Genomic DNA, 13,716 nt, shown 5'->3' with positions numbered 1-13,716 from the left:
GACCGTCGTTTTCAAGTCCCAGCTTTAGTCCCAAAAACTAAAGCTTAATGTGTTCGTATATCATTAACAAAAATATAATTCTTTGTTTCCACAAAAACAATGTACAATAACAAATTTATATTGCTATTGTTATTGGACATTCATATCAATTGTAATTATACTTTACTGTATAAATTGTGTACAAAAGTACAATTCTGTCATTACTTTTTTGAGTTTTGTTTTTGTCTGTTTTGTGAAAAATATGACTGAAAATCTTCTCCTTTGCAAGTGAGACAAAATACTGTTAATAGTGCCAAAATCACATTTAACCTGGAACACTCATTTAATATACAAAGAAATGTTTCTCAAGAGAGAGACATGATAAATCCAGTTAATATTATGAGCTGTGTCATTGCAAAAATAAGTCAGAACACAGTTAATAAAACAAACACTTTAATGACAATCAGGCAACTACAACAATACAATTATCACTCATACTATTGACTTACATTCTGCATAGCATAGCAAGTTTAAAATGTGTTAATATATTATTTTAAGATTTCTATTGATGAACACTGAATCTATTATTTGCAGCCACATTTTATATATTCATCCTCAGTTATGAATGACCAAGTTGTCTCCCTTTTTTTTTTACACACTATTGAATAAATTGTATTGTCTGTTTCAGTAGGAAATTATGTTTTTTGGTGTTGTCCTATTGTACTGTAGGTGGTGCTGGGGTGATTTTCTGTTTGCACCTGTGCCCGTATCTGTGAATATACATACAGTAAATACAAAATAAGTACATACATTTTCCATCTATCTGTCTGTCTGTCTGTCTGTCTCTCTCTCTTCACAAGGCTTTGTATGAGCATGTATTAAGTGTCTTCACAATGAGGAAAGTAAATGTCTTCTTCTCTTTCTTACCTCAGGGCTAGGCATGTTCTGACTGGTATTGTGAGTTTGTTTGTGCTCTCCTGTAAACCCATAGACAGTTTGAGTATTTGCTGATTTCTCCAGCATCTCCAGGGGTCTTTGCTCTTTAATCTTTGGCTACGGAACAATCCAATCAAACAGTCACAAATCCTTCTGCACATTTACATTTACATTTACAGCATGGCTAGTAGTGTGGACACTGAAGAGGTTTGATGTATTTCCAATAATTCTACAGCATAAATTGACATTCTGGAGAATTATGGGTTAGGATTCATTAATTCATTCTTGAATTAAGAGCATTTATTATCTAAGATGGCTGCACAAAAAGATTATTACCTGAACTTGTGCATAAATTGTTTGATTCTCTTCTTGGGCCCCTAAGAGATTTAGAATAGTATTATTTTAAAGAAACAACTGATCATTATTGTCATCACAGAAAGTGTAAGTGTGACTATTTGTGTGTGTTCTTTGCTTCTCCTTCAGCTAGCGATTGAGTACCTCGAATAAATCCGGGATACAGTCCTTTTTATTTCATTAAGACAAAAATACCTTTTTTATGCTTCTTGTAAGAGCAGCAGATTACAGAAACTGCTGCTAAAACCACCAGTGGAACAACAGCGATGATCAAGTGCCAATTGAGAGGACTGTTGCTTTCTTTGGGATTCTCTGCTGAAATGCAAGACATCACATTAACAACCACAGCCATCAGAACAATCATTGAGTATCTCAGTATTGAGAATACATTTAAAAAAAATTAATTATATGATGTAAGTTATTTACTTAAGGTTTGCTCATGAGGTGTGCAAATGCGGTTAATCTCTATGGTGTCATTCTTCCAGCTGACTGGGTTACTATAGTTACAAACAACTATGTTCTCTATACAATGCAGGGTTAGAGTCTGCATTTCAGTAGATGTCACTTGCTCTTCACTGCAGTTGTTGGTGTGGTAGCTGGTGCTGAGTGTAAGGACATAACCACTACACGAGACATTCACAATACAGGAGTTAACACTGATCATGGTGGCGTTCCAGTTCAGGACAGGAGAATCCACTGGATCTGAAACACATACAGTATTTAAGAAAATTTAGCATGAAGATATGGATTAAATTACTTTTTAAAGAGCATGTTGTAGCAATGCAACAAAGCCAATTATTCTGGTGCTTTTCTGCTCCCTTGATGTTGAGTGAGAAGACTTTCTATTTGACACTTTACTTGGATCCTTTTTAGATGAAGTGAGCTGACTTCTGCTCGTCACACCAGAACAACCACTGCATCACATCATATTTTAGTTGATGTAAAACATTGTATTTGCTTCCATTTCCGTGTAATAATAATATTTTTTGCCACTGCAGATTTACTTGAGATTTACAAAAAAAATGCATTGTAAACTTTTACTCTGTAAGTAAATGCACAACTAATATCCTCCATGTTTCTGCTACATCATAACGCAGATACTCTTGAAATTCTGATCTGAAAAATTGTCCAACAATCACCTATTACTGATACATTGTGTTCAGCAACAATTGTTTCTTTTTGTCCTATTGTTTTTGCTGTGTAGAGTCCACTGTCGGTCTTCTGCATGTTCTTCAGTGTTAGAGAGAGGGTTTCCGTGTTAAAATCCACTCTGTCCTTATATAAACTGTGAGATGTTAAATCTCCAGATTGATTTGAAAATCTGACTACATAGACTGATTTATCATTTATCCAGACAAATCTTGTAAAGTGTGGCAGTGTTTTATTTATGTCCAGCTTAACAGAGTCTCCCGTCTGTACAAACACATGGTTTCTGGATGCTGAGGAGAGAAACAAGAAGAGAAGTTATTTTTAAAAAATGTGTCATGCCTTGGTTTAAATTTTAACTTTTAACAATACAACGACTTTTAACCTTTAAATGTATTTATTTAGACCATTAGGGAGCAGACGCCACAGTTACTGTACATCACTGCAGCTGCTTGCACATTGTGGTGGCAGAAATACAGTAAAGTATCTTAAAATACGTCAATGCCATTGTTGTTGTTTTTCTAAAGGCACATATAAAGCTACTTAGATGTCCTAATTAAACTAAGTCATAATCCTGGCTTAATCTAAACCCTGTCTGTGAAACCAGGCCTAAGTATGAAGTACTTGCTGTACAAAACTACATACTTAATGTACTATATTTAAAAATGTACTTTCGTAAACTAAAAAATGTTTTACAAGTATTTAAGAACTCTAAACTATCATACCTATACATTCACTTGTAAGTTGCAGTACAAACAAAAAAATATTTGTAAGCTAGTTGTGTACTAAAAGTTTTACTACTGTTATACTTAAAGTATACTTTAAAAACTAAAATGTGGGCCACTTTAGTCTCAAGTAGTATTGAAATAGTACACTTATAAGTAGCTATACTACAAGTACATTGATATTAGTATACTTACTACATAAAGTATACTTAAAAATATATTATACACTTTAAGTATAATTAATAAAATGAACTTTGGGTTTTTTTTTTTTTTTTTTTTTTTGTGTGTGTGTTGTGAGATCTTTTATTCTGTGGCTTCCATAGATGACTCACTCAGAACTGTCATTTTCTGCCACCAGACTCCGCCCACAAAACACGTCATCACTATTTGCAAACACCCAAATTGACTTTTATGTATTTATTGTGCATAATTTTTCCACAAGGCGGAGCTGTTATCTTAGTTTCAGTATGGGTTTGGCTCAATTTTCCTTTATTTTTATACAAAGGTTCCAAAAGAGGATTTTCATAGTTATTTTTGGTTCCCCAAAGAACCTTTCTGTGAACAGTTCTTAAACCATTTTTTCCTTAGTGTAAAGAACATTTAATAACCTAAAGAAACTTTTTCCATTATAATGAACCTTTTGAGCAATGATAATGTTCCATGGATTGAAGAACCATTAAAGGTTCTTCATCTAACCATCAATACCAATAAAGAACCGTGTGGCTAAAGAAGCGGCACTAACAAAAGAGTGCCCTTTATTTACAAAATAAAAAAAAAAACTCTGTGAATATGGTATTTTAACTTATTCCACATTAATCCGTCACTTTAATACCAAGTAACAACCAGACAAATGGTGATTTTTTTCACATTCATTAACTGCTTGGTAGAGATCTTTAATTATTTTTTTAATTATTTTTTTAAGTACTCTTACAGAAGCAGCTTTTCTCTGATGAATTTGTGCTCACTCACCAAGTGGCAGGTTTTTTCGTCACCTGCTAAGCAAAATTCTTATGTTCGTACTCGGAATTCTAAAGATGTTGATAAAGATAGTAAAGATAACTGAGATAGTGACAGTATGGAAAGCCATGAATGTTTTTACTGCCATGGGGTTGGGCACCTCATCATTGCAGCTTGTCCTGCTTTGAAACGGAAATCTACTGCAGAAAGGCTAACTCTTCAAAGAGCGTGGCCTAGTTGACAGTTGCATATGTTCACCAGAATGTGCATCTTTATCGACTGCTGATTCCTCATTCGAACCGTTCTTTTTTAATGGAACAGTGTCCTTTGATGGGTCGAAGTCTGAAGCCAAACTCCACTCCTGAATTTGTTCCTTTTGTGTCTGGTTTTCACTATTTTCTTGTGATTAAAATCTAATTTTGTTTGACATCATTTATACGATTGTGAGTAAGCGCACATTCATTTATGTTACGGCTGGCCCTAGACAGTTGTAAATCATTTATAATACAAATAAATGCAAATATTAGTGACCTACTCCTTGGATGTCATCTGATCTCCAAATCAGTTTAAGAGAATTTCCGGAATATTTTGAATGTTTGAATATTGTAAACAACATCCATATAGCCAGTTATGGAAATGAAACAATAATTAATACTGTAATATATTGCATATAACAATAGAAATAATAATTAACCATTAATCATGTGAGCAGCTTTTCATACCTGTGCTGGAGATCAGAATTGTCATGAAGAGCGTTAGATGGTGAATAAATTCCATTGCAACAGACAGATTGGATCGATCCAGCTGGGTATATAGCACCTATATACCTATGATATAGCACCTACTTGTCAAGAAGAAGTTGATCGTTTTGTCTGAAACACTCAGTGAACCTTATTTAAGTGGTCTAGCCAAAAATGCTTATTACAGCATATTGCAAAAACTAAATGTAATGTTGTAGCCTATACTGTATGTCTGCTGTTCTGCTCTTCGTCACTATAGCCTGTCCTTGCATCTGTAAAACTGAACTCAAACTGCCCAAAGAGATACTACTGTAGCATGACACAAGCTGAAAAAACTGACACAAAAAACTGCTGTAGGCTACGGTTACTAACCTCTTTTTTTTATAAACCACTAGCCCTTCGCATTGTGAGTGCAGACCTAAGTAGGCTGCACTTGTCAACCTATCAGATTATTTTCAGAAGCCAAAAGTTAAATCTCACCACACGCTGTTGATTTCATCCCAATTGCTTGGACATTTTAAGAACATTAAAGTCAAACTCATAAACAAGTCCAAACAACATCAAACAAAACCAGGGTAGACCCTTTGGGGCAGGAGAGTAGGTCCAACTAATCCAAAAATATTTGTTCAGTAAATATTTAGGCTACAACTCTTTTGTTCTGGTCTGGGTATTTAGGGGAAACTGGCAGAAAAGTCATGGAGAATCTGTAACCAGAAAACCCCCCCAGTGCTGTGTTAGTGTCTTGAGTCAAAAAGCTTTGGCCAAATTTCAGAATAGCCTACTAGCATACTGTTTTTATTAGTGGTGGGCCGTTATCGGCGTTAACGCGCTGCGTTAACGCGAGACTCTTATCGCGCGATAAAAAAAATATCGCCGTTAATCTATTCTCAAAGTTGGGTTGGGAGCGTTGGGAGCTGGCTCAAGCTACACAAGCTATGATGACGCAATCTACCCGCGGCCGCGAGGAACACCCGGCTGCAACGCATCATATTCGTCGTCATCTTAAGTAAACACGGCTGAAAGTGAAAGCTGGTGTAAAAGATCCGTGCAACATCCATTATTTGGACTTGGTTTGTATTTAAGCCGTCCGATGTAGACTGTGTGGTGTAACAGTTCGGTAAGTTAACACACGACTAATCCGTTCTACCACCTCAAATTCAAAACGAAACATATCACTGAATACCAGGGCGCGCGTATTATTCCCAATATATCTTAGTGAGTGGTGTAGCACATAATCTGTTTTTATTAAAAGCGCCCGATTTTAAGAATCGTTGTTGTGTTTCTTTTTAACTGAAAAGACATCAGTTAGACAATATTCTAATTTTAAATTTGGGGTTTCATAAGCTCCAAGCCATAATAAACATTAGACCTACTTAAGTCTCTGCAGCTAGTGTACTTACATTTTATTTATCTGCAAAATTATGTTGTATACTTACAGTTTTGCACAATATAGCCTATGTTCTCAAAACTAAATACACCCTTTCAAAAAAAAAAAAAAAACACAAAAAAACATTTAGCAGTTGTTTAGCAGGGTCTGTGTAACCTGTTCTGAAATGGTTTTATTATAATATCGTTATCGCAAGAGGCTGCAATGTATATCACAATATGGATTTTAGGCCATATCGCCCATCCCTAATTGATAGCCTATAGTAGTTGTCGATAATAACATAGGCCTACCTAATGTTGCCTACGGACAGTAACAGTACAGTAGTAACCTTTTACAGTCTATGAGTAGAACAGCTTTCTCAAGCAGTTTGTGATGCATTTTGGAAACAGGAGATGAGCCCCTGGTCTAATGCGCCACCTGGCTTGAGAAACCCGTTCTCAAAGACTTACTTTATAGTCATTATTTGGGTAGCACACATACTCTGAATGCCTTCGGCAGAATTCAAATGAGCCATTTTAATCTAGATTAATCTAGATTAATTTCAAAATTAATCTAGATTAATCTAGATTAAAAAAATTAATCTATGCCCACCTCTAGTTTTTATCTTTTCTACCATCCAGAGATAGTAAGAGTTGAATGCCATTTTGAGATCAGCCCTTGTGAAACTTCCCCATGTGACAAACACAGTTTCATGTTATGCGTCTTCAGATGAAATGGTGGGTGGTTTCTTGGTTGGTGGTTTGCACACTGTTGAATAAATTGTAAGGTTTGTTTCGACAGGGCCTGCTGGATTTTGGTGTTGTCCTACTGTGCTGTAGGTTGTGTTGGGTCGATTATCTCCTGTTTCCGGTTGTTTCTGGTCTTCAATCTTATGAAATGCATATACAAAGTTGTATTTTTTAAATGTCCCCTGAATAATCATGCTTAGCTTAACAATTACTAAAGAAAGACAGTTTAATAAAACATTCACACCTACTGTACTGTAGGTGTGAATGTTTTATTAAACTGTCTTTCTTTAGTAATTGTTAAGCTAAGCATGATTATTTAATGAAAGTATATAACAAGCATTTCATAAAAACCTTTTTCATAAACTAAGCCTGTTAACTTTTTAGATGATTCTCACCTGATCTGGAACATCATATACATGACCATCACTGTTGTTTTTCAGCATTTCTTGAGCCTGAAATTTTTTTTAATGAAAAATGTTATTGATACGGTTCTATTAAAAGTAGCATTAAGTGTTACCATACAATTTCAAAACGATCATGCATGCATGCACAACCTGCATGCAAGACGTTTATTATATGAATCTTGTCGCATTAGCAACAGAAAAAAAGGCATAGTCTTTGCTGCTGTCAGAAAGTAATTTATCAATTCAGATTGATTTTAGTTGCAGAAGGATTGGATATATCAATGTTAAATATTGTGTTTAGTTAAGTTAAATAATGGGGTTATGCCTCTAGTTTAGGAAATGTTGATTCATTTGCTAGACAATTTTTGACACCAAACAAGGACATGTAGGTTATGAAAAGTTGAGAACCACTTATTATTTGTAGATGGAAGCAAAACTTGCATCAATACAAACGTATAACGTATATGTCTGCATATATAACGTATATTTCTGCAAGTATTACAGAAAGGGGTGCACATGATATGTCCTCCCAAAATATTTCAAACATAAATAAAAATAACTAGGCAGCATGACAACCTATCTATGATCCAGCTGTCAGTAGTTCAGATTCTGGTGTGCTGATATTTTTGTGCAATTCTGCAGATGACCCAGTTTTTTTGCTTGGCAACTTCAATAAATGCGATATCCACATTCTTGAGCAAAACATAACCTGTCTGATGAGACTGGTTAAGACTCTGGATAAATGTTTTGGTAATGTGGAAGGTGCATATACACGCAAAGGTTACATCCACATCTGGGACACTCAGATCATAATGTAATCCATCTTACCAAAATATAGGCAGATATTAAAGAGGATTTAGCCTGCCATTCAGCAGGTTCAAATGTGGTCCAGAGACTCAATAGAAGATTTAAGAGGTTGTTTTGAGAGTACTGAAGGAGACTTATTTTTTAATAATCATGATTGTTGTAGTAATTATGAATTGTTGAATGATGCAATGTCAACTTCTGCGCAAATTCTGTTTTTCAAACAAAGAATATCAGAATTTATCCAAGATTTGAAACATTATTTAAATATGAAGAAAATGGCTTTCTTGTAGAAAGTAAAAGAGCTAAAAAAAAATAAAAAAATAAAAAAGCAGTTAAATGTAAGATAAAAGGTGCACAGAAGGATTATAAAGACAATTTTGAGGAGAAATTCAAAACAGGAAATTTAAGAGAGGTGTGGAAGGGTTTGAATGTAATGATGGGTAGACAAAAGAAACCAGTTCAACAATATGAGGAATCTCACTGTTTTGCAAATAATCTAGGGCTGTCAAAAGATTAATCGCGATTAATCGCATCCAAAATAAAAGTTTGTGTTTAAATAATATATGTGTGTTAGAGGTGGGCATAGATTAATTTTTTTAATCTAGATTAATCTAGATTAATTTTGAAATTAATCTAGATTAATCTAGATTAAAATGGCTCATTTGAATTCTGCCGAAGGCATTCAGAATATGTGTGCTACCCAAATAATGACTATAAAAGTAAGTCTTTGAGAACGGGTTTCTCAAGTCAGGTGGCGCATTAGACCAGGGGCTCATCTCCTGTTTCCAAAATGCATCACAAACTGCTTGAGAAAGCTGTTCTACTCATAGACTGTAAAAGGTTACTACTGTACTGTTACAGTCCGTAGGCAACATTAGGTAGGCCTATGTTATTATCAACTACTATAGGCTATCAATTAGGGATGGGCGATATGGCCTAAAATCCATATTGTGATATACATTGCAGCCTCTTGCGATAACGACATTATAATAAAACCATTTCAGAACAGGTTACACAGACCCTGCTAAACAACTGCTAAATGTTTTTTTTTTTTTTTGTTTTTTTTTTTTAAAGGGTGTATGTAGTTTTGAGAACATATATTGTGCAAAACTGTAAGTATACAACATAATTTTGCAGATAAATAAAATTTAAGTACACTAGCTGCAGAGACTTAAGTAGGTCTAATGTTTATTATGGCTTGGAGCTTATGAAACCCCAAATTTAAAATTAGAATATTGTCTAACTGATGTCTTTTCAGTTAAAAAGAAACACAACAACGATTCTTAAAATCGGGCGCAGACAGAGATTATGTTCTACACCACTCAGATATATTGGGAATAATACGCGCGCGCTGGTATTCAGTGATATGTTTCGTTTTGAATTTGAGGTGGTAGAACGGAGTAGTCGTGTGTTAACTTACCGAACTGTTACACCACACAGTCTACGTCGGACGGCTTAAATCCGAACCAAGTCCAAATAATGGATGTTGCACGGATCTTTTACACCAGCTTTCACTTTCAGCCGTGTTTAAGATGACGACGAATATGATGCGTTGCAGCCGGGTGTTCCTCGCGGCCGCGGGTAGATTGCGTCATCATAGCTTGTGTAGTTTGAGCCAGCTCCCAACCCAACTTGGAGAATAGATTAACGGCGATATTTTTTTTATCGCGCGATAAGAGTCTCGCGTTAACGCAGCGCGTTAACGCCGATAACGGCCCACCACTAATGTGTGTGTACTATGTGTAATTAAATTTGTATATATAAATACACACACATGCTTGTATATATTTAAGAAAAATGTGTTATTTATATATAAAAAAAATTATATTTATATATAATATAAATTATATATAAATATATACAGTATATGTATGCAAATATTTCTTAAATATATACATGCATGTGTGTGTATTTATATCTACAAAATAATTATACACAGAATACACACATATATTATGTAAACACAAACTTTTATTTTGGATGCGATTAATCGCGATTAATCTTTTGACAGCCCTAAAATAATCTTAATATTTTTTTATTCAAGATTTGACAATGATTGAAGTGATTTGAATGTTAATGAAGCAATGACCATGACTCAATAATAGCCTATAATAGCCAGGAGAGAGAGTGCTTCGTAAAGTTGAACTGCACAAGGCACCTGGCCCAGATGGCCTGAAGGGGAAAGTCCTGAACAAAGTCCCAGTCCCAGTCCCAGTACAACTAGGACATGTGTGTACAAGGCTGTTTCAAATTTTCCTGGACAGTGGTTTTGTACCATTGGCCTGGAAGAATTCCACTGTCATTCCTGTGCCCAAGATACCCTATGCAAAAACCGTTAAATGATCGATATTCATTGGTTTGATAGTAGTTTGGTTTGATAGTAGATAGTGTTTTTTTATCTTAATATTGAAAAAGAGCTATGCTCGAGGAACCAAACGAGAATAGTAGGCCTTGCATACAAACCAGTCGTGATAAAGGGACAAACTGTACAGCAGGGTTGACGATAAACTTAGCATCAAAAGTAATGTAGATAGGAAGGCATGACAGCACTTTGGTCGTCTTAACAAATTGAGGAGTTTTGACATTAGCACACACACTCCAGCTATGGTTTATAGGTCCTTACATATATTGTTTCATGGTATGGTAATCACACTGTCAGTTAACAGTTAAACAGAAGAACCAATTTTCACAAATAGTCAATCAAGCAAATAAGATCACTGGGCAGAAAGATATTTAATGACCATACTCATTTACACTACTTTTGAAATGGCATAGACTCCAAATTCCTTTGGCCTTAAGAAATGCGTATAAAACATTTTTTGTCCCAATGGCAGTGATTCTTTTAAATCGCATTTTTAGTAATACAAGACAATGGTGGCATTATAGCACTTTTTAATTATTTTATTTTATTTTATTATTATTATTAGGTTATGGGATGTTTTGGGAATATGTTTGGAATGATGTGGATAGTGTAATTCTGTTTAATTATGTGTTTGTGTTGTCAGTGTGTGTTGAGTTGTTAAGTACTTATGTGGATGTATTTATATATGACACCAGTGTCAAAAAGAAAAATGTCTGCTCTGTGACAAACAGAACGGACAATAAAGTTAATCTAATCTGACCATTTTTCAAACACAATCTCTGACATTACATTCACTGCATGTGCAACTGCCCCATAATAACCTATAACCAAAATGACTTATTACTTGACAGTTATTTAATAGTCATGTGCCTCGACAAGTCATAACATAATACATTTGCAAATCATTAGCTAAGGATTAATTAAAGCAGACAACTAAAAGTTGAAGTACATAGCTTTTACTCATTGTGGTAATAAACGCATTAATTTACACTATTAGCTAATGCTATATAAATAAGGAATTAATACATGATGGCACATTTAATTAATAGCAATTCGTATATTTCTTAATCTATTAATCATATAGACTCTTTATAGTCAACACATTCTCATACCTAACCATTAATACACGTTTTAGTTCTTCATGAGTCATACGATTATCTGTGCATTAGTTAAGCATGAATTAATGGATAGTGCAACTGTATTATAAAGTGTTACAGAGAAAAACATATTAAATGTGTGAGTCCTTCAAGGTGATGTGCCTCACACAGTTTTCTACAGAATTAAAATTGACCAAAATAGAAAGAAAGAAAACTATTTTCTATAATTTATTTTCAACATACTTTTCAATGACTATTTTAGCACAAAAGATCAAACTGATGAACAGAGAACAGTTTTTCATAGAAAATATGTATTAGTCAACATGGACATACTTTTTTTACACTTGCAATAAATACTATAATGCAATTCCCCAAAAAAGACACACTGCCCCCAAAATATATGTCCACAACTGGAGAGATGGCTCAGTCTTGGTGTCACTTGAGTTGTTTTCTGAAAAGTGAGACACACTTCATTACTGTAGTTGTCAGTTCAGGTATTCTGAGGTCACTCAGCAATGCAGCAGTTAGACTATTAAGTGACCAAACTGAGACATTTGATTTGAGAGATGTTCATTTGCACTCCTAATGTATTGTTTGTGTGTGTTTGGCAATATACCTTCACTGTTAGACTTTTCTGTAATTTCTACAGTTATTTACTTTAAATCCCCCAGTATTATACTGCTATTTCTCTTTACAGTAAATAACTGTGATTCCCATTGCATCATGGGAATTTTCTGTGACGTCTAACACCACATACAGAGACTTACTGTATTTTTTAAATTTGCTGTATACTACTGTATTTGACGTAACTGCCTCTCTGGCTGGCAACATTCCACCGTGCTTTTTATTTCCTAATTTTTGCCTTGCACCGCGTGTCTACAACGCTTTAATAGCCGGAGGCTGTCTATATTGGACACATTGAAGCGACTGGACCTTTAAATGCAAACCTGTTTGTCCCCTGTCAGAACTAGCGCGAGCGCTTGGACTCGTATCGGACTACGTCAGAAATATAACGGCCGCGGCGCATCTGTCTGGAATTTGTCGTGTCGCGTCAGAGCATCCAGTGTAGGTAATGGGGTCTGTGTTTTGTTGGATCGCGACGTTCGTGTCTGGCCCGGGGAAGAGACGGAATTCACTTCACCGAGAGAGAGATCAGCAAGCAAGGTAAAAAAAACCTTCTGTGTGTGTTGACAGGATTGTGCCCAGTTTAACGTTAACGTTAGCCTAACGTTACTCGTCGTCAACATGGCGGTAACGAACTTTACCATGGTAAACTGAGCTAACGTTTCATTTTACACACTTTGTTAGATTGAATTGTGAATATGCCAACGAGCAACGCGTTTACATAAACAATAAATGTGAATAAACTAATGTGAAATTCTGTTTATAGCCTAATGGTGGTCTACTGATGAGAACCTTTATAGTTTTAGCATTATTTTTCAAACTATACCATATTATAGTTTTTTTTTTTATGGAATTTAATATTTACTTCCATTTTTGTGTTTAAAGGCAACTGCAACAAAGCGCCAATTCGCGCCAGTGACTTCTAGCAAGATTCCAGAGGTAAGTTAGGCCAGCCCATTTGTGATATATTTTGAGATAAGTTTGCTGAAATGATTAGCATACGCTATGTGAAAATTGCTTTGAGCCACTGGTGCAGACTAGGTAGCTTACAATATCTTATAAAATCTCTATAAACTTTATATCAAATAAGTGACCTTTGCATTATGTCTAATTTTATTACACAGCAAATGAACCAATTAGAAGATGGACCATTGTCTTTGTTCAGTCTCACCAGATAAATGTATCCAGGTAAACACTGCAGTAAAACTCTCACTAATTCATTCATACCAAATCTAGCATTCTAAACAACTTAAGTTTATATTTTTGCATTATTTTGATATTTTATTATCCAGAAGACTCTACCATTGCAGTCCCACCTGACTAGGAAGGTCCTAATATCAGCGCACAGGTGGGTTATACTGGAGGAAGGAGAACGATCATCACACAGTGATTTCTTGCATGTGTCTTACTGTTTATTTGTCTCAAACAGGTACTCCTTCACTGCAGACAAGCTAAAATGGCCTAAAATCA

The 13,716-nt window shown here is 35.0% G+C and overlaps 1 protein-coding gene and 1 long non-coding RNA gene across 2 annotated transcripts; one reads left to right on the top strand and one right to left on the bottom strand.

The window, feature by feature from the left end:
* Nucleotides 1-550: 550 nt before the first annotated feature.
* LOC307162399 (CD48 antigen-like) lies at nucleotides 551-5,112 on the bottom strand. Its single transcript, XM_079877649.1, has 7 exons — nucleotides 4,820-5,112; nucleotides 2,409-2,708; nucleotides 1,696-1,971; nucleotides 1,465-1,584; nucleotides 1,252-1,292; nucleotides 907-1,032; nucleotides 551-749 (listed from the first exon to the last, which is right to left on the bottom strand). Exons 1-7 carry the CDS (start codon nucleotides 4,872-4,874, stop codon nucleotides 675-677), a joined length of 993 nt encoding a protein of 330 aa, XP_079733775.1. The 5' UTR covers nucleotides 4,875-5,112; the 3' UTR covers nucleotides 551-674.
* A 7,556-nt stretch (nucleotides 5,113-12,668) lies between these two features.
* On the top strand, nucleotides 12,669-13,381 carry LOC307162080. Its single transcript, XR_013821858.1, has 3 exons — nucleotides 12,669-12,786; nucleotides 13,132-13,185; nucleotides 13,371-13,381. It is a non-coding gene; the product is annotated as an uncharacterized lncRNA (long non-coding RNA).
* Nucleotides 13,382-13,716: the final 335 nt, after the last annotated feature.

This window comes from Squalius cephalus (genome assembly GCF_949319135.1).
Source record: "Squalius cephalus genome assembly, chromosome: 7".
In the NCBI taxonomy this organism is placed as follows: Eukaryota; Metazoa; Chordata; class Actinopteri; order Cypriniformes; family Leuciscidae; genus Squalius; species Squalius cephalus.
The sequence above is the reverse complement of the archived record's forward strand: the minus strand, read 5'-3'. Positions and strand labels throughout refer to the sequence as shown.